The sequence below is a fragment of the Rhineura floridana genome, chromosome 2 (genome assembly GCF_030035675.1).
Source record: "Rhineura floridana isolate rRhiFlo1 chromosome 2, rRhiFlo1.hap2, whole genome shotgun sequence".
Lineage (NCBI taxonomy): Eukaryota > Metazoa > Chordata > Lepidosauria > Squamata > Rhineuridae > Rhineura > Rhineura floridana.
The window spans coordinates 230,469,300-230,492,073 of NC_084481.1; the positions used below are offsets into that span (position 1 = coordinate 230,469,300).

At 42.1% G+C, this 22,774-nt stretch overlaps 1 protein-coding gene and 1 pseudogene across 2 annotated transcripts; one reads left to right on the plus strand and one right to left on the minus strand.

The window, feature by feature from the left end:
* Positions 1–3,182: 3,182 nt before the first annotated feature.
* Positions 3,183–22,324, plus strand: NAA30 (N-alpha-acetyltransferase 30, NatC catalytic subunit). 2 transcript variants are annotated; one of them, XM_061612491.1, is made up of 5 exons: positions 3,187–3,478; positions 3,656–4,534; positions 11,838–11,961; positions 14,556–14,611; positions 20,508–22,324. In XM_061612491.1, the coding sequence occupies exons 2-5, from the start codon at positions 3,659–3,661 to the stop codon at positions 20,643–20,645; spliced, it is 1,194 nt and encodes a 397-aa protein (XP_061468475.1). In that variant the 5' UTR covers positions 3,187–3,478; positions 3,656–3,658; the 3' UTR covers positions 20,646–22,324. The 2 variants fall into 2 exon arrangements, with proteins under 2 accessions (XP_061468476.1, XP_061468475.1); XM_061612492.1 differs by lacking the exons at positions 11,838–11,961; positions 14,556–14,611 and having other exon boundaries at positions 3,183–3,478.
* LOC133378521 (5S ribosomal RNA) lies at positions 8,308–8,421 on the minus strand (annotated as a pseudogene).
* Positions 22,325–22,774: the final 450 nt, after the last annotated feature.

The following is a 22,774-nucleotide window of genomic DNA, read 5'->3' on the forward strand; positions in this document are numbered from 1 at the left end:
ACGGGGGCCTGGTCCCTAATCCGCCATATAAGCGGGGCCCTACTGTATATGCAGTTGGACCTGGACTTACGTCATGCATTGAGTATACCCATTGACTTCAATGGGAATTAAGTTATAGCCCAACTGTAGGACCATGGGAGTTACAGTCCAGTACCATCTAGAGGGCCACAGGTACTCTACTCCTCCTATAGAGCTTGGGACTGAAGAGTTGCATCCAAACAGCCATACTGAGACCCACTGAGTCAATGGGACTTTCAATGTGAATTAAGTCATGGCTAACAATATTCCCGTTGAGGTCAATGTGTCTGCTCTGGGTATGATTAAGAATAGACCCATTGACTTCAATGGGAATTAAGCTAGCCATGATTTAATATGGCCAAGTTCAAGTTCAAGTTCACTTTATTACGGTCATAGACCCATATAATATGGCCAAGTGTTTATGCAACCTCTTGGGTCCCATACTCTTCAAGGCAGGGATGAGGAACCTGTGGTCCTCCAGATGCTGTTGGAGTATAACATCACTCATCATTGGCCATGCTGGCCAGGGCTGGTGGGAGTCAAGTCCAAACATCTGAAGGGCCACAAGTTCCCCATGCCTGCTTTAGCGCTTTAAAGGTCAAAACTAACACTTTGAAGTGAGCCCAGAAACATCTGGGGGAACCAGTGAAGAGTGCTTTCACGACAGTCATCACCAGAACAATGTGGCCACCACGTTTTGCTGCAGGTGAGGTGTCTGGCTGCTTTTCAAAGTCAACCCCAGGGACAAAGTAGCATTGTCCACAATTATCTCAGACATCTCCCATGCAGCAGCCAGTTCTGACATCACTACGAGCTTTATGACTTCAGGCACAGAGAACACAACTGCTGCAGCCTGAAGCAAATGACCCAAGTCACCTCCCGGTGAAGCATTCTTGTGGAACACCAGAGAACTTGACTCAGTGGTCTCTTTGCTCTCAGGGACGCTTTGCAAGCCTCGGAACTGCATTATAGGAGAGACAGCAAGACCTATGGCTCTCCACTGAATAATAAACAGGTAGCTTCAGGAACAACATGTTAAGTAAGAATCCAAGAGTACCTAGGATACTGTTCCCCAACCTGGTACCCTCTAGATGTTTGGTACTACAATCTCCATCATGCAGTCATGCTGGCTGGGGCTGACGGGAGTTGTAGTACAAAACATCTGGAGGGTACCGGATTGGGGAAGGCTGGTGTCGAACACTGAATGAAAGGAAAGCAAGAGAGTAACAGAAGGATCTCCTCACCTATTATGAGAGGAAGGGCTATAGCTCAATGGCAGAGCATCCGCCTTACATGGGAAAAGTCCCAGGTTCAACCTTTGACATCTCCAGGTAGGGCTGTGCTGGACCCTTGTCTGAAATGTGGGAGAGCGGCTGGCAGTCTGTGCAGGCAGTACTGAGCTACATGGCCCAACAGTCTGTCTTGGCATAAAAGCACAGCCCAAGTGGAGAGGAGACCCAGGTTGTGTAGCCTGTAAGTCCCCAGGTCAAAGGCAGTATGCTTCTCTGAATCTGTTGCTGGAAACCACAGGAGAGGAGAGTGCTCTTGCACTCAGGTCCTGCTTGCTGGCTTCCCAGAAGAGGCATCTGGTTGGCCACTGTGAGAACAGGATGCTGGACGAGATGGGCCATTGGCCCAATCCAGCAGCCAGGCTCTTCTGATGTCCTTAGGCTCTGTTTTATTTTGAGTTAAGCTGATAATACTTATTTATGTATGCATGCATGCACATAATGAAATTTGGTTTGGTTCAGTTTAAAATTTATATCCTAATTCAAGCGAGATATAATTCTGTAAAAACAATCAAAGCGGCTTACAGGAAAATACAGATGGGGAGGAATTCAATACAACAAATCCAAAATTAGCAGAACAAGAGAACTAGCATGTATAGTGCGAATGTACCTAGGGTTTAGCTGCGTCGAATATGTTTACAATGATAAGTAAGTCCTCAACGGCAGAACAGGCGGAGGATAACAATGTGTGTTACAGCTGTGAAGGCAGATGAAGGCTGCAGCAGATAAAAGACTTCCAATCGTTATGGTATCCATGTTATTGGATCAAAGCCTTTTTCTGTCAAGATTGTGTGTTGATTGTCATGCACCGATCTACCCACATAAAACAAATTCATGCACAGGCATCTTCCAAGCAAACCAAACCAAGTCCTTATCTTGGAAGACAATCTTACTTGGCCATGAGTGACCGTCAGTGAATGATATTGTATTACTTTTCTTGTATGATTAGCTTTATTTGTGTCTGAATATATGTCAGCTTGGTTTCCATGGAGATGAAAGGGGATTTAAAAATACTTTTAATTAAGAACATAAGAAGAGCCTGCTGGATCAGGTCAGTGGCCCATCTAGTCCAGCATCCTGTTCTCACAGTGGCCAACCAGGTGCCTGGGGGAAGCCCGCAAGCAGGACTCGAGTGCAAGAACACTCTCCCCTCCTGAGGCTTCCGGCAACTGGTTTTCAGAAGCATGCTGCCTCTGACTAGGGTGGCAGAGCACAGCCATCATGGCTAGTAGCCAATGATAGCCCTGTCCTCCATGAATTTGTCTAATCTTCTTTTAAAGCCGTCCAAGCTGGTGGCCATTACTTCATCTTGTGGGAGCAAATTCCATAGTTTAACTATACGCTGAGTAAAGAAGTACTTCCTTTTGTCTGTCCTGAATCTTCCAACATTAATTGATGATGATTAGTTGGGGGGTATGGGGTTAAGAATGAAGCCTTAAAAGAGACCTGAGAAGCCTCCCCCTTCCATGTGGGTCTCTCCCCGCCCCAGGACATGGCTGAAAGTACACGTGTACATATACCAAATGCACACGTGTATCTGTATTTTGTACACGTGTTCTTGGACACGTGTCTACCCTCTTGTCGTGAGAACCGTTTGGGACCCTCACCCCGTGCCTTCCTATCGCTAGCCCCGCCTTTTCCCCTCTATTATTCCCCTCAGCTTCGTTCCCGCCTAGTCTTCGGTTAATCTGCCATCTGCGCTTGCGCCGCTGTCCCGCCGTCGCCAGCATCTTCCTTCAAAGGAAAGTTTTTTTTAAAAAAATCACATCGGCCTCTCTTTCTTTCGTTGACCATAGAGTCTGCGACGAGGACCACAGAGATAAGGAAAAGAGGGCAAGGACTGTTAAGCTATGCCAACCAAGAGCGTCAGGGCCAGCCGCAAAGCGCGCGAGGGCGCACGCCGCCGACGTCGTCTCGCGGGAGGGAGGAGCGAGCTGACATCCTGGCAAGGCCACGCCTCCTTACGCCGTTTTCTCCCTTCTCCCTCAGTCCTTCCGAAGGGCCTGCCGTAAAGCGAGGCGGCGCGAAGTGTCGCGCTCTTTCCCCTCGCGCGCTAGAGCGGCGGCGGCGGCCTGGCCTGACGGGAAACTCGCTTTACGGCCTCTGGATGAGGAGGAGCGGAGAAGGGGAGCGGGAGTCGCCGCGGCTGCTGCTGCTGAGGGGACTTTGGGGTGAGGACGAAGGGGAAGGGGAAGGGGGCGGCCGGGAGGGGCGCTGTGTGTGTGTGAGAAAAGAGTGTGTGTGTGTAGCGCTGAGGGGAGGAGGGTCGTTGTCGCTTTTCTTTCTCACGCTCTCCTCCCCCTCCCCCCTTTTCTTCCCCCTCCCATGTGGGTCTCTCCCCGCCTCAGGACATGGCCGAGGTACCGCCCGGGCCTAGCAGCCTCCTCGCTTCGCCGCCGGGAGACGCCGCCGCGCTCCTCTTGCCCTTTCCGGGAGGCGCCGAGGAAGAGGAGGAGGAAGAAGAGGAAGAAGAAGAAGCGGGAAGGCCCTGCGAGGGAGAGGAGGGCGAGGCGGCCGGGGATGAAGGCGTCCGGGACGGGCCTCACTCGCGGCGACGCCGGCCGTGCCCGCCCCACCGGCGCAACCACCAGCTCAACGGGCTCATCGCGGGCCCGGACCTGCGGCACTTGCGGAGCTCCCTCAAGGGCAAGGTCTTGAGCAGCAGCAGCAGCGAGAACCAGCGCCCGCCTGGCAGCAAGAAAGGCCGCAACTGCAGCAGCCCCGGAGCCGCTGGCCAGGCCATGGGACACGGGCAGGAGCCCCCGCAACAGGAGGAGGAGGAGGAAGGAGCGGGGCAGGAGCTGCCGCCGCCTCCCCCCTCGCTCAGCAATCACCACCGGGCCCCCCGCCTCCAGGCAAGGACTGCGCCGCCCCAGAATGCTTCTGCCCCCTCTACTGGGGACCGGAACGGGCTGGCTGGTGGAGAGGAGGAGGAAGGCGAGGAGCAGGAGTTGGAAAGGGAGGAGGAGTCCCTGTTGCTCCTCTCCAGGTCCTTTGCCTCCACCTGCAGTTTGCAGAAATGCTCCCTGGGGGCCCCCACGGACTCCTCCTGGGCCCCGCAGCAGGTGGTGGAGGAGAAAGGGGACCTGACGATACAGTACGTCCGATATGAGTCCGAGCTACAGATGCCCGATATCATGAGACTGATCACCAAAGATCTGTCTGAACCCTACTCCATTTACACATATAGGTATTTTATCCACAACTGGCCTCAGCTTTGCTTTTTGGTAAGTTGGGGGAGGGGGAGGAGGCGGGGAAAAGAGATGTGGTTAAAAAGTGTGTGTTTCTGGGTTGAGGGGCAAAGGTAGGGTTGGGGACCAGTGGATGGTGTGGCAAAAGGTACAGGGTAAGTAAAGCTCTGGAGGGTGCATGCAGTCCGCTAGTGCACAATTGGTCATTTAGTGGTTGAAATAAATGATACACAAAAGAGGCTTGGGGACCTCTGCGGCTCAGTTGATTTGACATAGGAATGTGTCAGTCTTTGATTTATGAAGGGTTCTGTGCAACTTGAAAAGTAGTGTATTTGTACATAACAAAGAGATCTTTCTGTGTGTATTAGCAGGAGCTAGGATAGTAAGCAGCAGTGATGCTCAGTGAATGTAGATGGTACTAACACTGATTTTTTTTAATGGTTTTGTGGTCAGTCACTGTTCTTTAATTGTTATTTTTTCATTTGATTTTTTTGTTGCATTCCCTTCCCCAGTTTCTACCCAGTAAAAAAATGAGAAATAGCAATGTTAATTGTGTTAACTGACAGCTAGCAGCTGTCACATGAATTTGCCTTCATACTTGTAGAGAAGGTTTTGACAGCATTTTAGTCTGGATATTAAGAACATAAGATAGACCTGCTGATATTAATTCTATCTTCTACAGTCTAGGATTGATTTAAACCCACTTTGCTTCTGAAAAGCAATTAAACATCTTAAGAACCTCTAAAATGGATATTCCATGGCATTTCATAGTACTACTTTTCCACTTAGTGTGATTTAATACGCAGTTATACTAGTACAAAAACTGAACTGAAGCATGTTCAAAATCTTCTTTGTATTGTAATTGGTTCTTATTCTGCTTAATGAAATGGGAGCACTTGCTGTCATCTGTTGTACATTTGAAAACTGTGTTCCTTCTCGGTCTCTACCAAATGCTATTTTATTCTTCTTTTGGCTGACTCTCCTTGTTTTCTGAGACAACTTGATATTATTCAGTGATGAGAGAGTATCGAGGCTTGCAAAAGTTTCAGAATGCAGAAACAAGATGGGAGAGTGCTAGAAACTTGATATCTTTGCCATTTTTTGTTTGTGACATATAGTGCTAATTTTAAATTGAATCAGTTTACTTCTTTAAATCATAAAGCCTTGCTTTATATGTCTCTCATCAAAATGTTTGTGTAAGTATTAATAGAATCATAGAGTAGCAGAGTTGGAAGGAAGCTGTAAGGCCATCAAGTCCAATCTCCTGCTGAGCCCCCTTCATTGTTCCAGTTACAGAAATAGAGCAGTTGGTCCACCCATATACAGCAGATGAGGGGCTATGTATGGATTTTCCTTTGAAGGATAAACCTTACTATGGTGAGACAGAAAGGAGGAAATTGTACACCTAATCAAAAGGCTTTACTGCATTATCTGTGTTAAAGAACTTGTTTATCCTAAAGGGAAATGTTAGCATTCCTCCATATAATTGAATAACAGACTGGACAGCAGAGTTAAATGGTCAGATTTCAGATGTAAGCCATCATTATGTTTAATTTTATGGATACACATGCAGAACAACTAATTTCACAGTCAATGCTTGGGCTGTTACTTGCAGAGGAGCTGAAGAGTAGAGGTAGACTATATTAAAGGGGAAGACAATTATCTTAATACGTCTCTAATGTCAACGACAAATTAAAATAAAAGGGGAGGTTCATTTAAAAGAACTTCAGTTTTTTAACCAGAGTTTGTGCGGGTGTTCTCTTGAACCTTTTAGTATGATAATTCATGGACCTTGTTTGAAGGTGTAATTAGCTGTTTCTCCAATCTTTCCAAGGAAATGTCACCCATTGATTTTATATCAGTGGATTTTAAAATGTTTACAAACTGCTACTAAAACAGCTTTTAAAAGTCTTGTGACATGGAGAAGGGAACATTGATAAACATCAGTTGGCTAGATAGGGAACAAAAATGATGGTCCGAGAGAAAATTTCAGAGTTTGGCTCTGGCATCATCAATCCAAATGCTCATCACTCTTCTTGTCTGGTCTGTGAATCACACAGCCACTATGTACAGCTGCAGCAGATCTTAGCTTTATTTATTTGAGTATGTTACTTCAGAAGCCATTGGCTGGGCCTCAGTAACAAAATTGAACACCATGTTGTTTTAGTATAATGCTGCGTTCATGATGCATTTGGTAGAAGGACTAAATGTGTTCACAGGCATCTGCTTTTAAGAAAAGTGATTAAGCATTTCAACTTGAGTCAGCCAATATCCTTGTCATACACAGCTTCTGGCACTTACAAGGCTTGTGTCTAAATACTCATTTGCAGGGTTGATCTTCCAGAAAGCTGCACAAGAGTACACAACAAAACTGCAGTTGTGAAGGCATTCTAGCAAGCAAGCATTGCATTTATGGGTTTCAGTTTATCAGTGCTAACAGATCTGTGGAAGTTCTGATTATCAAATACAGAATGTTCTTCCTAAATCTTTATGGTTTCTGCTCTCTAGACACATTCAAACTAATGCTGCAGGTTGTTTAGCCTCCTGCATTAGTTAATCTTTAACAAAATTAATCTCTCTGCAGTGCAAGCTTGATACTGTCAACGTCACTGAAGATGGGTCTAATTCTTTAATAATAGCAGGGTGAAATGCTGAACTTTCTTCTAGTAATGGAACTCCCCTTGCTTAAAATTTGAATTCGTGGTGGTGATATACCATAATCTCTCCTTGCTTGGGTGTTCAGATATCTAGTAAACGTGAGTCCTTGCCAGCATTGAACATGAATTCTGTAGCAGCACAAAACTGGGAAATTTGAAATTGCCCTCGTGATGGACAATTTAAATGGCGCTACCTCCATTACTTTGTGTTTTATACAGCGTTGTCCAGTTCAGCTGTCACAATGGCCCAGATTACGGCTATTGTTTGGCAATCAGGAATGCATACTCCCTTCTGCCTGTCATAGAGACATACATGGGAAGCTGCCTTATACTGAGTCAGTCCATCTAGCTCAGTATTGTCTGCACTGTCTGGCAGCAGCTCCCTAGAATTTTCAACTGGGTAATACAATAAAATAAAAAAATATAAGAAATAAAAGAAGCAATAAAAAAGTACAATTACAGCCATTCCTGGACAGGGATAGCCTGACCTCTGTAGTCCATGCATTGGTAACCTTGAGGCTGGATTACTGCTATGTGGGGCTACTCTTGTTGCCTGGTTCGGAATCTCCAGCCAGTGCAAAGTGAGGCGGCCAGACTGCTGATGGGAACACATAGCCAACAACAAGTTACACCACTCTTAAAACATCTGCACTGGCTGCCCATCCACTACTGAGCCAGGTTCAAGGTCCTTGTATTAATTTACAAAGCCCTGAACATCTTAGGTCCAGGGTATCTTTGGGACTGCCTGAACCCTTATATCCCAGTGTGATTACTGAGAGCATCTGTAGGAGTGGCCTTGGTCATCCCCTGAGTTGGCAAAGCTCATTTAACAACAACACGGAATTGAGCTTTCGTTGTCATCGGCCCAGTTCTCTGGAATTCTCTGCCAACAGAGATTTAACTGTTTTAACTTTTAAATGCCTGCTGAAAACCTTTCGGTTCCACCAGGCTTATACAGGCAACTAAGAAGATATCTTTTTGCAATAGTTGACCTTCATTGTTACTGTATTTTTAATGTTTTTATTGTATGTTGTTGTTATATGCCTTCAAGTCGATTACTACTTATGGTGACCCTATGAATCTTTTTGGATATATTCATAGGGTTTTCATGGTAAGAGGTATTCAGAGGTGGTTTACCATTGCCTTCCTCTAAGCCTACGGCACCCGGTATTCCCAGGCGGTCTCCCGTCCAAGTACTAACCAGGCCTGACCCTGCTTAGCTTCTGAGATCAGACAAGGTGTGTTCAGGGTAGTATGGCCGTAGTTTTATAGTATAGTGGTGGTTTTTAATTTGTAAGCCCCTTCAATGTTTTTAACGAAACAATGGTATACAAATATATTTATAAATAAACAAATTAAAAATACAGCATCTAGCACAGCTGGATTGCTACAAGAGGCAAAAAAAATCATTCCGTGGTCCATCAAGACCCTCAGCAACGTTCAAGTGATCCATAGAGGGGAAAGTTTGGGAATCTGCTCTAAACCATGGTTTGTAGATTGGGCCAGCATGATGCCTGAATCAGGCCTGTGAAAAAAAGTTGTAGAAGTAAATTCTCAGCTGCTTCAGACAAATTTTGAGCCGTTCCAACTGAAACTGAGTTGCTCGAACTACAGAGAGAAAGATTTTGTTTCCAGATAAAGTGACAGCAGGTAGTGATCATGGGCTCCAGATGTGAAAGCCCTCGGCTTGGGTTTATAGTCACTTCTAATAAAACAGCTGGTATAGCACAGTGGGGATGAGAGCCTGGCTGGGAGTCCAGAGTCTGTGAGTTCAATTCCCCGCTCATGTCTCCTGGGTGTCAAGGGCCAGCTAAATATGTTTTAAATTGTTTTTAAAATATGTGTTTTAAATTGTATATTTGTTTTAATGTTTTTGATTGCTATAAACTGCCCAGAGAGCTTCGGCTATGGGGCGGTATACAAGTGCAATAAATAAATAAATAAATAAAGATCACCCCACAGTGAGTGGCTCAGAGGTTATGTGCCCTGCCACCTGTGCAGCCGTGAGCAAGCTGCATAGTCCCAAGGAGCCCAGTTGCCCCCCAGCTGGCAGTTGCAGACAATGAAGGGGCTGACTTGTGCAGGTGTTGCAAGCTGAGCAGGCCCTGGCCAGCCGGAGAGGACTAGTATCAGAGGGAGGTAATGGCAAACCCCCTCTGAATACTGCTTACCATGAAATCCCTATTCATAGGGTCGCCTATCTTCTGTTCTGAATGAAGATACTAACTTGCATACTCTTCATGCAATATCAATAATTGGTTGGGTGTCCTTTTAAGAGCATTAAGACCTGGATTTTATTTATGATTTAAATGGAATCTTAAGAGAAGGCTGCTTGAAATGTCAACATAGTCTCAGTGCTGCTGCTGCTGCTGCTGCATAATAAGATTTACTCTACCTGCCTAAGATTTACTCTGCCTGCCTACCTTCCAATGCTAAGACTGTTCACTCAATGTAACCTCGGAGGACAGAATGTAAGAGAACAGCTGTGCCAGCATGAGGGCACAAAATGCTTATGTTGTATGCCAGCGTAAGCATTTTTAAGATCATGCAGCTGGTTCTGCTCATCCTGCTATGCAAACACTCTTCATTGGCAAGAGGGGTAAACCTATTGTCTGCTGTGTACATGTGTCCTTGAACTCGCAACATGAATACACACTTGTTGCAAGAAGTTTGTCAGAAATTTGTGTCCTATTGATTGTAGAAGGAGAGTAAATTACTTGCTTAAACTCCTCCCACTGAAGTTGATGGGAATTCCGAGTACTTAACTATAAATGGATTGTGCTGCTAGTCTACATAGGTGCCTGATTCTAAGCAATTAAGCATTTTTACTACTGATATCTCTTTAACAAAGAACTTCATAGAGGCAACCTACTTTGCACAAAAATTGGTGTTAGTATTTTCACCTTAACAGTGACATTTCTCAGGATCTGACTGGTACATTTAAAATGTGTGCAAAGTTTCAGCCTAAGGTAAGAATTTAGCACAAGTTGGAGACTTTTTCTGTGTTCCAGAACTTGGAAAAAGTAATTGCCCTGCAGACCAAAACAACTCAGAGCTCCTCTGCAGCTTACTGCTGTTGCTTACATTTTTATACCTTGGAAACTTTCAGGGGCCCCAAGGTTAAATTTTATTTAGAAAACATTTTGATGTGATGGACTGAAGTTTAAATTCAGTAACTTTTCCTTTTTACAAGGATTTGTGCAAGAGTAAGATTTCTTGGGTTGATCTCTGTGTTGTCTCTGTGTTGTGCAGGATTTGTGGGTAGACACTTGCATCTAAGGCGGGCGAGGTGCAAATTTAGCATGGAATCTTCTAAATGTTCTAGATGGAATATTTCTTACTTTTATCTTTCTTCATTGATGATAATTCTTAACACACTCAGTATATTTTATCACATATGTTTACGAACCTTTTCAAGTGGATTGATTTTGCAACTTCTTCCTTTCCTGACTCAAGATTTTAGTTTGTGTGTGTGGCATAATGCCGTTATGCTATAATGGGTATGGCATAATTGGCATAATGCTGCCCTGGGCTCCTACTGGTAGGAAGGGTGGGATATAAATCTAATAAATAAATAAATGGATTAGGGAATGTAGAGTTAACTGGTACTAGTATTTAAGTTATTGATAGATCTGCTGGCCAATTAAGCGCATTTTGAAATAAGAATTCTGAAGCAAATTCAGTTATAGCAAGTGATCCATATAGCTAAAACCTATATTTGTGTGAAAGAGAGAGAAAAGGGGCTTAGGGTATTTAAACATTCAGAGTGCAGAAGCTTTTTTTCTTTGCAGCCCTCAAACCAGTTATACCAGAATAGCTTTTGGAGTTCTCTTTTTGAGTGGTTTAGCTTGTGACTTTTAGTTTAGTTTGTGGTTAGAAAACAGTGGGCTGTATATCATTAGAACAGCTTGTTAACTAAAATGAATATGCCTAGTGTATGTAATGAATAATACTTAGCTTCCTCCTCAGGATTTCACAGTTCTTTTCCTCATGCAAGTAAAAGGTGCATGCTGGAAGTCTAGTACAGTATTATATCAGTGGTGCATTCTTTAAATTATGTGAGGTTTTTCTTTTCAAAATTTGTAGGAGTTCTGTGTAGAATGGGACATGGGCCAAACAAAAATGAAGCCAGTAGTGTGGGTCCTAAGTAACACAAGCAGGAATAAGCTTACACAAGGAGACTTTTCTTTCCCTTCCTTCCTCCTCCAGCTCTCTGCATCCACCCAGAAGTCACTGAGGAGAGATGGGGGAGGGTATTCCGAAACAGCGTGGGTGAGTCAAGGAGGGCTATTCAGGAGGGGATAATTACCCAGAATTAGGCAAAGGCACCTTCCACAGGTGGAGCCTGCACAAAGCACATCTGCTCAGTTTGGGGCAATTCCCCCAGCAGCTCTCTTTGCCCTGTCCCACACAGTGGAGAGGCTCCTCCACCCTTCTGAGAGACTTTTCAAGGTGCTGACAGCAGGAAAGTATTTGGTGTGAGTTTTCTCACACTTAGAATCCAAGCCAGTGAGTGTACACTTTTGTTACTGGGAGATGCATCTGTCTTTATTTGTATAGCAAATAACATCCAGAATGCATTATTTTAATGAATGTGCCTATAAAATTGTGGGTGTTGTGGCACTGAATATTGCCTTCTTAATCTACAAAAATGTTCTTGGGTTGTTTTTGTTTTTTTCAAGGCAATGGTAGGAGATGAGTGTGTAGGTGCCATCGTCTGCAAGTTGGATATGCACAAAAAGATGTTTCGCAGAGGTTATATAGCCATGTTAGCAGTGGATTCCAAATACAGAAGAAAAGGAATAGGTAAGAATAGCATTTGTGTGCTTTTTTAAAAAAAATCCTACTCAAAAAATAATGTGCTAATTTGTTGCTGCTTTGGGATGACATTTTGGCGTGCACCCTTTTTGTATTTACAACTTATTTTTTAGCAAGATTGTTTTAAGATGGGGCAGCTTGCAGCTCTTCAGCACCTCTGTACAGTCCTTGAAATCCCTATAGGAATCCTGCAAATATCCACTTATGCTTTTTTTTTTAGCAATTCCATTTGATTGTAGTTAATTTTAAATGATTATAGATACATAAAAGGTGGAGAATGATGTTGCAAAATGAATCATTTCACTTTTCAAATCACACAAGTTCCCTGGGCATGAGATGCATCAAATGTGCAGAAGCTAACCAGGTCTGAATATGTTCAGTGCCTGAATACTGAATTTTTACTGCCTAGAGTTCCATCATGAAAAAGAAAAGCAGCATGATGTAATACTTCTCTCTCTCTTTAGAACAGCTGCATCATTGAATTGCTGTGTGGTGCATTCCATGCTTATAAAAATATGCATGCCATGTTATGCAAATCATGTTTTAAGGGCATGCACTTAAATCATGCAAATCAGTGAAAGCCCTCCAGTTCCTAATGCCCTTCCAATATGCAAGTCTGTGCTGAGGGATCCACAAACAAAAATTAAATTAAAAGCTGAAACTAGGGTTTTATGAGGTCACCAGCTTGCCCATGACCAGGTGATAATTTCATTTTTTTTTGCAAGTTCCCTGGATTTTGTTAAATTGAGCCATCATTAAACTAGGCTACATTTTGAAGGAAATGGTTAGTATTGGGCACAGTGCCCCCATATTTTACTTGGATCATAAATGCACCAAAGGTCAGGGGAGTGCCCCTATTTTTAATGCAAACTTAGCTGTCATGAATGAATGATATATTGACTATGAAGCAGAAAACAAACTTCTCCCACTCACCTGTTGGCAACATTTTAGAATATTTTCATTAGGTTTTCCTTCCACAATGCAGTTCTGTTCTAGGCTTGGTTACGGTAATTGGCAGTTTTCATTATAATCCCAACCACTTCACTCAGACCAGGAGTCCACAAGCTTTGGTGGTGTAGATTGCCAGCCAGAATTTGTCCTTGCAGCTGACTCTGGCCCCACAAGGAGATGGGGCCACCCCCTACTTGTGCTTTGCTTTGGTGGCACTCTGAGCTTTGGTGGCTTGATGCAGGGGAAGGGGGAACATTTGCCGTAGCAATGGTAGTGAGTGAATTCATGGGCCGTTGTTCCAGACAACTAGTACAGCCCAGTGATGACTATGGCAGTGTTCTAAAGACTCCCTTGTGCAGGCACACCAAGATGCTTTTCTTTTCTCTGCCCTCAGCAGCAACTCCTTGAAGGCAACTTGGCTCCTTGTTTATTCACTGACATAGAAACATGTTTTTTCTATCATGTTGAAGATTGGCATCCCTCCTTTATGTGCAGTGCATGCTCTTTAAATTGGTTGTCTTGTAAGGCATCTATCTGGTAGACTTCCACAGTTACAGTAGATCTGCGTGCAGAAATCTGAACTGGGTAAAGAAGCAGAAAATGTGGGGTTTGGGAGAGGAAGTGTCCAAGGTATTCCATGCATTTTGTGCTGTAGAAAACTCTGAAAATGTGGGTGTGGCTCTGACTCCCACACTTTGCCAGATCTGACACACAGAGGGTGAGGTGTGGCTGCCAGAGTAGCCTGAAGATACTGGCTCAGCCTTCTACTGGGTACTAGAGGAGGTCTGGGGTGGGAGAAGAGAGGGCAGCAGCAAGGGATAACAGCAGTACTGAAAGGACCTTGGAAGCTAACACCCCCACAACCTCCAAGGCAGTGGAGGAACCCTAGGCAAGGTAGACATTGTGGGCCTTGATAAAATAGAGGACTATATGTGAAGTGACAGCACAGTCCTGGAGAGTGGAAAGATCCTGGATGGATATGGAAAGTAAATTTTAGTAATTAAAACTGTACCTGCATGATGAGAAGAGATTGAGACCTCCTTTAACAAAGGAGTAAGAGTCTCACCAAGCCTCTCTATATTTACGTAGCCTTGGGAATCTGAAGGGATCCTAAGACACTGCTGCATCCTACTGGGGCTGTAAAATAGGACATCAGGCAATGTAGCCCCGGAGGTGTGTTTTGTTAGGTGTGTACAAACCATGATAATGGACACTTTTAGCCTGTCATCCTGTACCCCAGATTCTTCTCTGGCCATACAGTTCATTATGCAATTGCAGGCTAGGTGGCCCTGTCTTTTGTAAGATTTTTGTTCTTTCTAATAAGTTTTTTTTTCTTGGAAGCTGCTTTGTGGATCTGCTTGGTTACAAGCAAAGGATACAAATCCTAAATCAGATCTGTGCTTTAGTTTGAATTCAGGAACAGGAAGTGCCCGATTTGATGTAGGGGCGTGAGTGTTCATTTTTTTCTTCTGCATTAGAGAAGGTCCTTTATCTTTGTTGTACAGAACATCCACAGCCATCATTAATCATGTGCATTTGTTGTATGTTGTAGCCTGAACTGTAGGAGCTAATTAGTGCTGAAATAATTCGTGCCAGCAGTTTAAATGTGTTGCTTTTAATCTCTATTCTAGGTACAAACTTGGTTAAGAAAGCTATTTATGCCATGGTAGAAGGAGATTGCGATGAGGTGAGTCTTTTGGTCCTTTGGAGGAACTGTTTTCATGCCTTGCTTCACTTGAAGGCCAACCTTTCAAATGCTATTTGCAGTGTAAGCAACTCTTCAGTTAGAGCAGAATAGAGAACACATTCAGGAAGATACATTATCCTGAGATCTTTCTGTGACTCTAGGAAAAGAGTTCGTATCTGTTTGCCTCTTTTAGGCAGTACAGTGATTTCTATGAAGGATGTTTTTTCATGTTAAAACACATCAAAACAGAAGACTTAATGGTAATGTTGAATAAGGGTAGTGTAAAGTGGCATTTCTGGCTTGTGTACTAAAAGTTTTAAGATTTAGGCTATGTAAAACCAAGGCAATTCATAGTTTTAACTCTTTTTTAAAAAAGAAGGGTAATGAGGCTTTATTACATGAAAGTTCATCTTGTGTATTAAAAACTTTGGTATTTTCAGTAGCTAATCTGTTCTCTTCACAATGGTCTGGGGTTAGAAATGGGTTGCTGCACAAACAGCCCCCTTGCCAGCCACCAGCCTTTATTATAAAGTTGGTATCATGTAGCAGGAAGGTCTGATGAACATCGTGTGCTTGGTCATAGCCACTGTGCTGCATTAAAAACAATTAAAAGTAGTGAATCTCTCTCTCATAATCTGAAAACACTTTGGGCAAATTTTGTAATGCACCTTGGTTACAATTGTATAGGGCCATTGGAAGCCAGATAAGTTGCTCTAGGAGCATACATTTGGCCAGCCTTGGTCATGGCTGATGTTAAAGCAGTAGATCTCAAAATGTTATCTGACTCATTTCAGTGCATGGTTTGGTGCCCAGACAAAGATACCCACACCTATAAACACGATGCAAGATACCATTCCTTGTGTTCATCAGTGGAGTGTCACTTTGTCAGTCTGTCTTGTTTAATCTCTCTGGTTCTGTGCTGCGTATCCCTGTGGCATACCTCTTGTCTTTAGCAGGTTTCTTGGCAAGTGAAAAACATTATCCGTTTTGCTTTACTTACCCATTAGGGAGACATCAGCATTTTTTTATTTACTGACAGACAGGTATAACACATGTACTTAAATCATTAAAATTAGCTTTAGAACACTTGTATTTTCAGACATGGTTTATGCCATGGCATCTTTCAGTGAAAATACTAAGTTGGGGAAAATGCAGAGGGACCATTTTTTCTGTCATTGTTGAAGATTATTCCATATACAATAGGAGCCCAGCATTATGCTTCTGAGCAGCATGCTACAATGGATACTTAATAATCTGGATATTTTAGAAAATAACTCTGTGTTCTGGTCTTGTAATCTTACTTGGAAATGTTTGGGTCCTTTGCTACAAGTATTCTATAATGTACAATCTGGGCTGCGTTATGTACCTTTTAAAATAAAAGGTATTGCATAGAGACTTTGTAAGAATTTGTTAATCGTATTATAATTCAATTATAGCGGTAATTTCTTCTAGTATTTGATAAAATATATTAGACAAGGGAGAATCCTTGCAGATCTAAATGAATCCTTCTAGAGGATCTGCTAAATTAATCAGGACTAGTTCTTGAAATCTTTAGTTAATTTTCAGGAAAGCTTTCATTTAGATATGCTGGATATATATTTAAAACTACATGTTCATGGAATTTAAAGTAGATGCAACCCTTTTAGTTCAATGGATGCAACATTGCATCGTATGATCAATTACTAACACCAGCTAATTTCCTATAAGCAGGAGAATTAAGACCATACCTATCTGCTTCTTTCTTACTGCAGATTAACCAGAAGACAAACTTTTTTTTTGAGAACGCTGTTTTAACTATATATGGGGCTAGCCCTTGTTGTTTAAATACCGTATAACTTTTTAACAGGTTGTTCTCTTAACTACATGCATCAGTGGGCTAGCGAGCATTTTAAGTATGTGTTTTTCAGAAGTTGTTTTTATTTGTATACAGCTTCTCAAACTTTATTAAATAGGCTAGAAATTCCATTAGAAAGCACACCCTTGGAAAACAAAATTCCCATAATCATATTGGTTTGCAAACTCAGTGTCTGCCAGCTTTCTTAAATCTGATTTGTGTTTTGTTGCCCATATTTAGCCCACTGAACTGGGACATAACAAGATTAAGAGGCCAAAAATATGAAATTGTGGCTCAGTTCAGATGGCATATACCAAAGCTATGGTTTTTGCTAACCACTGTTCAGAATTTAAGCCATGGTTTGAGCATTCAAATGTACAAACTGGTTTAGAGTTGCTTGCCCACTTCTTTCTCTTTGTTCAGCACTCCTTTCTCAAGGTTCAGTGGTCTCCAGATGCAAAGCAACAGCTATAACTGATACAACAATGTCATTATACCAAATATATCATAGTTTGCAAACTCACTTCAGGTCATGGTTTCTAATTCTGACCGCTGATTGCAAAGTATGGTCTATCAGTTCAGACATCGTCAGACTTCCTCAGTCATTGTTTAATGTGATTTTCAGGTAGCTGTTGTTACATTTTAGCTCTCTCAATAAGAACTTAGTAAGATCAGTCAGAGATAAATCTTGATTTTGAAGCAGCTTGTTTTTAAAGGGCTAACTGGTAAAAATGCTTTTCTGAACAACCCCAAAATAGAACCTTGCAGTACTTAAGATGCCAATAAACTAGAATTCCAACTTTTAATTACACCTACCAAGAGCAGATGACTTGGCAGGGCTTGTGCTAAAATTTGCTGGACCACATAGGCATAAGGTATAGCTTAACCAGCAGTGAACAGTGGAATGAGTGCTGTGTGTTAAGTGACTTGCATACATAATTTCTTGTCCTGTCCTGAAAACAAAGGGTGTTACGTATGACAGATAATTTCTGTATTTAACTGTGGCTGCCAAATATTTAAAACTGCTGCTGCTAAGCCTTCAACTTGGGTGAGCCAGAATGCAAAATGGATTGCTGAACTTATTGTAACATAACAGTACAAATAAGCCTACTCAGATGCTTAAATAGCAAAAATTCATTGTGGAAATGAACTATTGCTTAGACAAAAGATACAGAGAATATTCTAACCAGAATGAAAACCAACTCTCAAGCTATAATTGCAGCTCTGTTTAGTGTTTTGCAGCTAAGCCAGCTACATCCAGAGCTTACCTTCTTGCCCTTGTAGAAGAGTAAGAACTGAACCTGCCGTAACACTGCAGTGTTCCATGGAGGTAGTTCATGGCTACATATGGTAAAATACAAGGCGACACAAGAAGAAAGTAGCACCCAGCCAGTACAGATCAGAGAAGGACATCTCTAATAAGCTGGGCTGTGGAGTCGGTACGTCAGACCTTCGACTCCTCTATTTTTCTACTGTCCGTCTCCTTCATAAATGGCAAATGTATATTATTTATTTGATTTATATTTCGCCCTTCCTCCCAACAGGAGCCCAGGGCGGCAGACAGAAACACTAAAAATACTTTTAAGACATCATAATAAGACCTTAAAATACATTAAAACAAAAAAATTAAATTATTAATTTTATTTTGAAGTCGGAGTTGGTACATTTCTACCAACTCCGACTCCACCCAAAATTGCTTCCGACTCCACAACTCTGACTCCACAGCCCTGCTAATAAGAGGCACAATTGGGAATACCTTATAAGGGGGCGGAATCCAGTGTCTTGTTGTCAGCTGAACTATTCTTTGAAGAAGATCTTGGAAGTTCACAGTAGGTTGGATTTTTTTGGATTAATAAATTCCAGTATACACCTATTAGACTTGCTCTTCCCTGATGTGGTAAACTACAAGGCTGAAATAAGGATATTCAGCGTGCATCCTCTTTATTTCTGGTCTCTTGACCATAATACGGCAATCATAATGTATCCCCTCACCTTGCTATGTTTTAAAATTCATTACAGTTGAATCTGAGCCGTGCGTGTGTGTGTACATCTCTCACTGCTCAGCAAGTTTAGTGTGAACTAAATGCATGAACAATATGTTTAAAAAACGTGTTGAAAATTGTGTTTTGAGGTGACAGGTGATAGAAAATTCTACGATGACTGATCTGTTACTGTTTTATGTATGCATACAATTGCTTCACATGGCAGTTACGGAGTAATTAACATGTATGTGTGACCTATCATATTGGTGTGACAGACCCTAGACTTTTAAGGCCTTTTGAGTGTCACAGTGCACCTGAAGCCTTAAGGTAGCATTGGTGGAAGTGAACGTTGCCCGTGTAGCTGGAAATGTAAATACCTCTAGAGATAACAGCTCAACCCATCCTCAGAGTTTAAGGTGGGCATAACATTGTTAATCACAAAATCTTCTATAGCTTGAAAGTTCAGCTCACTCCCCCTGGCCACCGAAAATCAGCTGGTATAAAACAGCTTGATTCTTCTTGACAACCCTGTGATCAGCAGCTTCCCACTCATGGCAGTGCTAGTGGGAATGAAGCAGCTTCATTTGTGTAGGAAGAGGAGTCTTTAAATTGGGTATTGGGGAAATCAAGAATTTCCTAGATGGGTAGGGCTGTGGACTACCCATGTGGCAGAAGGAAACCATGAAGGGACAGGGGTGTGTACAAGAGGGGAGATGCTCTAGTTGATGATACTGATTGTCATCAGTATGTGCATGCTTCATAGGCAGGGGTCCACAAATGCAGCTGTCAGCAGCAACCATATAACTTTAATCTGGCAAGGACCTGCCTTGGCACAAAGTGGCATGCAGGCAGGAGCCCATCTGAATTGCAGTGGGCTTCAGAGGCACATGAAAACAGTAAAATGTCTCCTTGCTTCAGAACACCTCAGGAGCTCCACGTGACGTGAGGCACAGTTTCAAATCCTTTCTGGATGCTGGAAGATTTGAGGAAGTGGCAGTGGGTCACCAGGAATAATAGCAGTCTACCAAGAGCAGGTGACATTTGTGAATCCCTGCTCATAAAAACCTAGGGATAATGATTTAGAACCAAGATAGCTAACGGATGCCTTGCAGGCTAAATCAGGGCCCCAGTCTCCTAGGAAACTTTAATCAAGATGTGGTATAAGCTTAGCTCTCTGTTCCTTTTTATAAGGAAAAGCAGCAAGTCTCTACAAGTGTATTGAATAAATAATTGTTTTTTAAAAAATAGTAACAAGATAACAGATGGCATATGTAAAGCTATATATATGAAAACTGTAATTATACACAAGAAAATTATATATGCATATGGGTACACAGAAAGATAAACAGTGTATTATATTGCTACCTTATGTACATTCTTGGGAAAGACCACAACTAATTCCCCCTGTTGAGGAGACCTTTCCAGAAGTATATTCAGTCATCAGCCCGCATCACCTCCTAGGGTCTTGGGTAGTTCACATTTAAGTAATGCCAACTTTTACTATATAATATTGTCTGAGAGATGGCTGGATTGTTCTGATATTCAGCTTACTTTGTTTGCATCCTGTCAATGGAAGAACAGGATATTAAGGAATATGTATCACCGTTTGAAACTTACTTATAATATCTTTGTCCATCCTTCCTCCTTCAGAGCACAAGAGAGAAAATGTGGTTCTTCTCCCCCGTGCCCTCTTTTTTTTATTATTAAATCCTTGCAACAACCCTGAGAGAGAGGTTAGCCTGAGAGTATGACTGGCCCCAAGGTCACCCCATGTGCTTTGTGACTGAGTGGAGATAAGAACCCAGGTCATTCCCAATACTCTGGGAATTGTTGTAGATTTGAACCTTGATTCCACTTGAACTGACAAAGTGATTTCTGGGACAATTCTGGGATTTTCTGTGGTGACATTCCTATTCAAGAGGACTTCTAGTTACAGAGAATTTGGAATTGAAATACAAAACTGGATATATATTAATCTGATTAACATGATAGTTTTCTGCAAACTAAAATTGGATTTGTTCTTAGCAAAGTTGCAGAAGAATGTTACACTCCTTGAAAAATTTATTACCTTCTTTTGTAGGTTGTCTTGGAGACTGAAATCACAAACAAGTCTGCATTGAAACTTTATGAAAACCTTGGCTTTGTGCGAGACAAGAGGCTGTTCAGATACTATTTAAATGGAGTTGATGCACTGCGTCTTAAACTGTGGCTGCGTTAATAGGAGGCCATCATTGCCCCAAGGACCCCCCAATCAGCCTGGCAGCGGCGTCCTTTGCATGCAATGCAATTTGTGTGAAATTGCTTTGCAGGTGGACAGAAAAACTTCCATGCAGCTCTTCTCTGTGAGTGTCTCATCGAGCGTCGCACCTAAATCGTTGCACTGTGTGGCATGGCGCGTCTTGTTCTGAATTTACAACAGGTTGTTTCAGACTTCAGATCCTCTTCATAACCAGGAAGATGTGCCAGTAGTTAGCTAAGATCCCTTCTTTTCATTTGCAAGTCTACTGACTCCTGTTATATAAGATGGTGAACATTTTATCCAAGAACCTGTGTTTGTGGAACACAAGTTTGTTTTGGTTCCTGAGAGAAAAGATAAGCCAATGTAGATTGTAAAATTCTATAAGTATACTAACATTTCATACAAAACTCACCATAGTTTTTTTTTTTCCTGGGGAAAATAAAAACTGCTTCAATTTTAGGTTTTATTTTTCAATATTGAACTTTCCATTCTTAAATATTGGTACCTCAGTGATTAGTGGATGAAAAAATGTATTGTAGGGTGGGGTGTGTGTTACATCGAGTAACGGTAACAATAAAATTGCGTCTGCCAGTGCCTGTATAGATACGTATATTTGTCTCCACCGCTAACTTTTGAGTGCATGCTTTTCTTGATTTTTGTCTTTGCAAGAACGGCTTTTATTTAAATTCTGGATTTGATAATAAATTATTTCAGTTATCATTTGGAAACTTCTCCCTGGTGAGGGCTTAAAAAGCCTGTCTCTTATAGCAAGAAACTTTTTTTAAAAGAAAAACCTTGAGTAGCTGCTAAAAGGGAGTCTGATGCACTTTTTCCTTTAAAGAGAGTGAGGGATCTTTTTAAAAACAAAACAGCAAATTAATGTAAATTGGATTGATTTGTTATTTAATCAAAAAATATAACTAGAATAGCTAAAGAACCATTTTAAAGCTGTTGGGACAACTTAATTTTGATTTGGATTGATATTGCTTTGCTTCCATGTTCTAAAAATGTTTCAGTATTCAGTTCTTGGTCTTGAAAATAAATTTAAAGTTGCACCGTATCCATTTTTAAGCTGCTTTCATGTTCTCTACATTTTTACAAAAGCCAAAACTCTTGCTGTTTTAATTTTCTTCTGAATAATTTGGTAGAGATGTGTCCAAAGCTTGATTTGGAACCCCCCCTTATAACATCGGTTACATAGGCTTGTTAAAACGAACGTCCTTTTTCAGCAGTTACACAATGTGTACTTCTGTCTGTCAGTGCAATATGTAAAGCAAATCATTTCTTTTTGGCAGTTCAGCAATGACAGCATTGGTATAAATAAAAGCAAAACATTAAAATTGCCCTAGATGATTCATGGAAAAATAAATAGCTTCCTTGTATCAAAAGGAAATTTTTCAGAATTCAACTTTGCCTTACTGTGTTGTATGTTAAGGATTCAACCTGTCATTTTATTTTTATAATGGTTTGAGTTAACTGTACAGTTGAGAGTACCTGACTTCCAGTCACCCTTTGGAGAAGGAAGACCCATTCTGGACAGCTTAGTAAGTTTAAAGGAAGGCCCATCCCTATTTTGCACAGACTGAGCATCTCCCCCCCACTATGTATAAGTTGTGAACTGTATTTGGGAAAAATAAAGGATTTTAATTTAAAACTGACACTTCTCTTTGGATAGAATTTGTGTGACTTGCCTCCCCCCTCCCATTCCCTGCCTACATGAATCATGCCTTAATTTGCAGCTCTTTACTACCTAGAGCGAGTGCCCTGTTGGCAGGCCAATGTGCCGTGTTTGCTGTAGCAGCACTTAACATCCTATTGTGCATCAGCAGACGTCTTCATCCATGCCAAGGTAGTTTTGCCTAGCTATCAACGATTGTGCAGGCATGTCACCGTGACTGATAGGACCAAGAGTTTGGGCAGTGGGACCTAAATGAATCCTGTAATTACAGTAGGGCCCCGCTTTTCAGCGGCCCGCTAATACGGCAGCTTTCAATTAGAGTAAGGCCCCTCTCATACGGTGCTTGTTCCGCTTTTACGGCGTTTTTTGGGTGTCAGGCACCATTTTATTGATGGAGTTCTGCTTTTCTGTGGGTTTCTCTTTTAGGCGG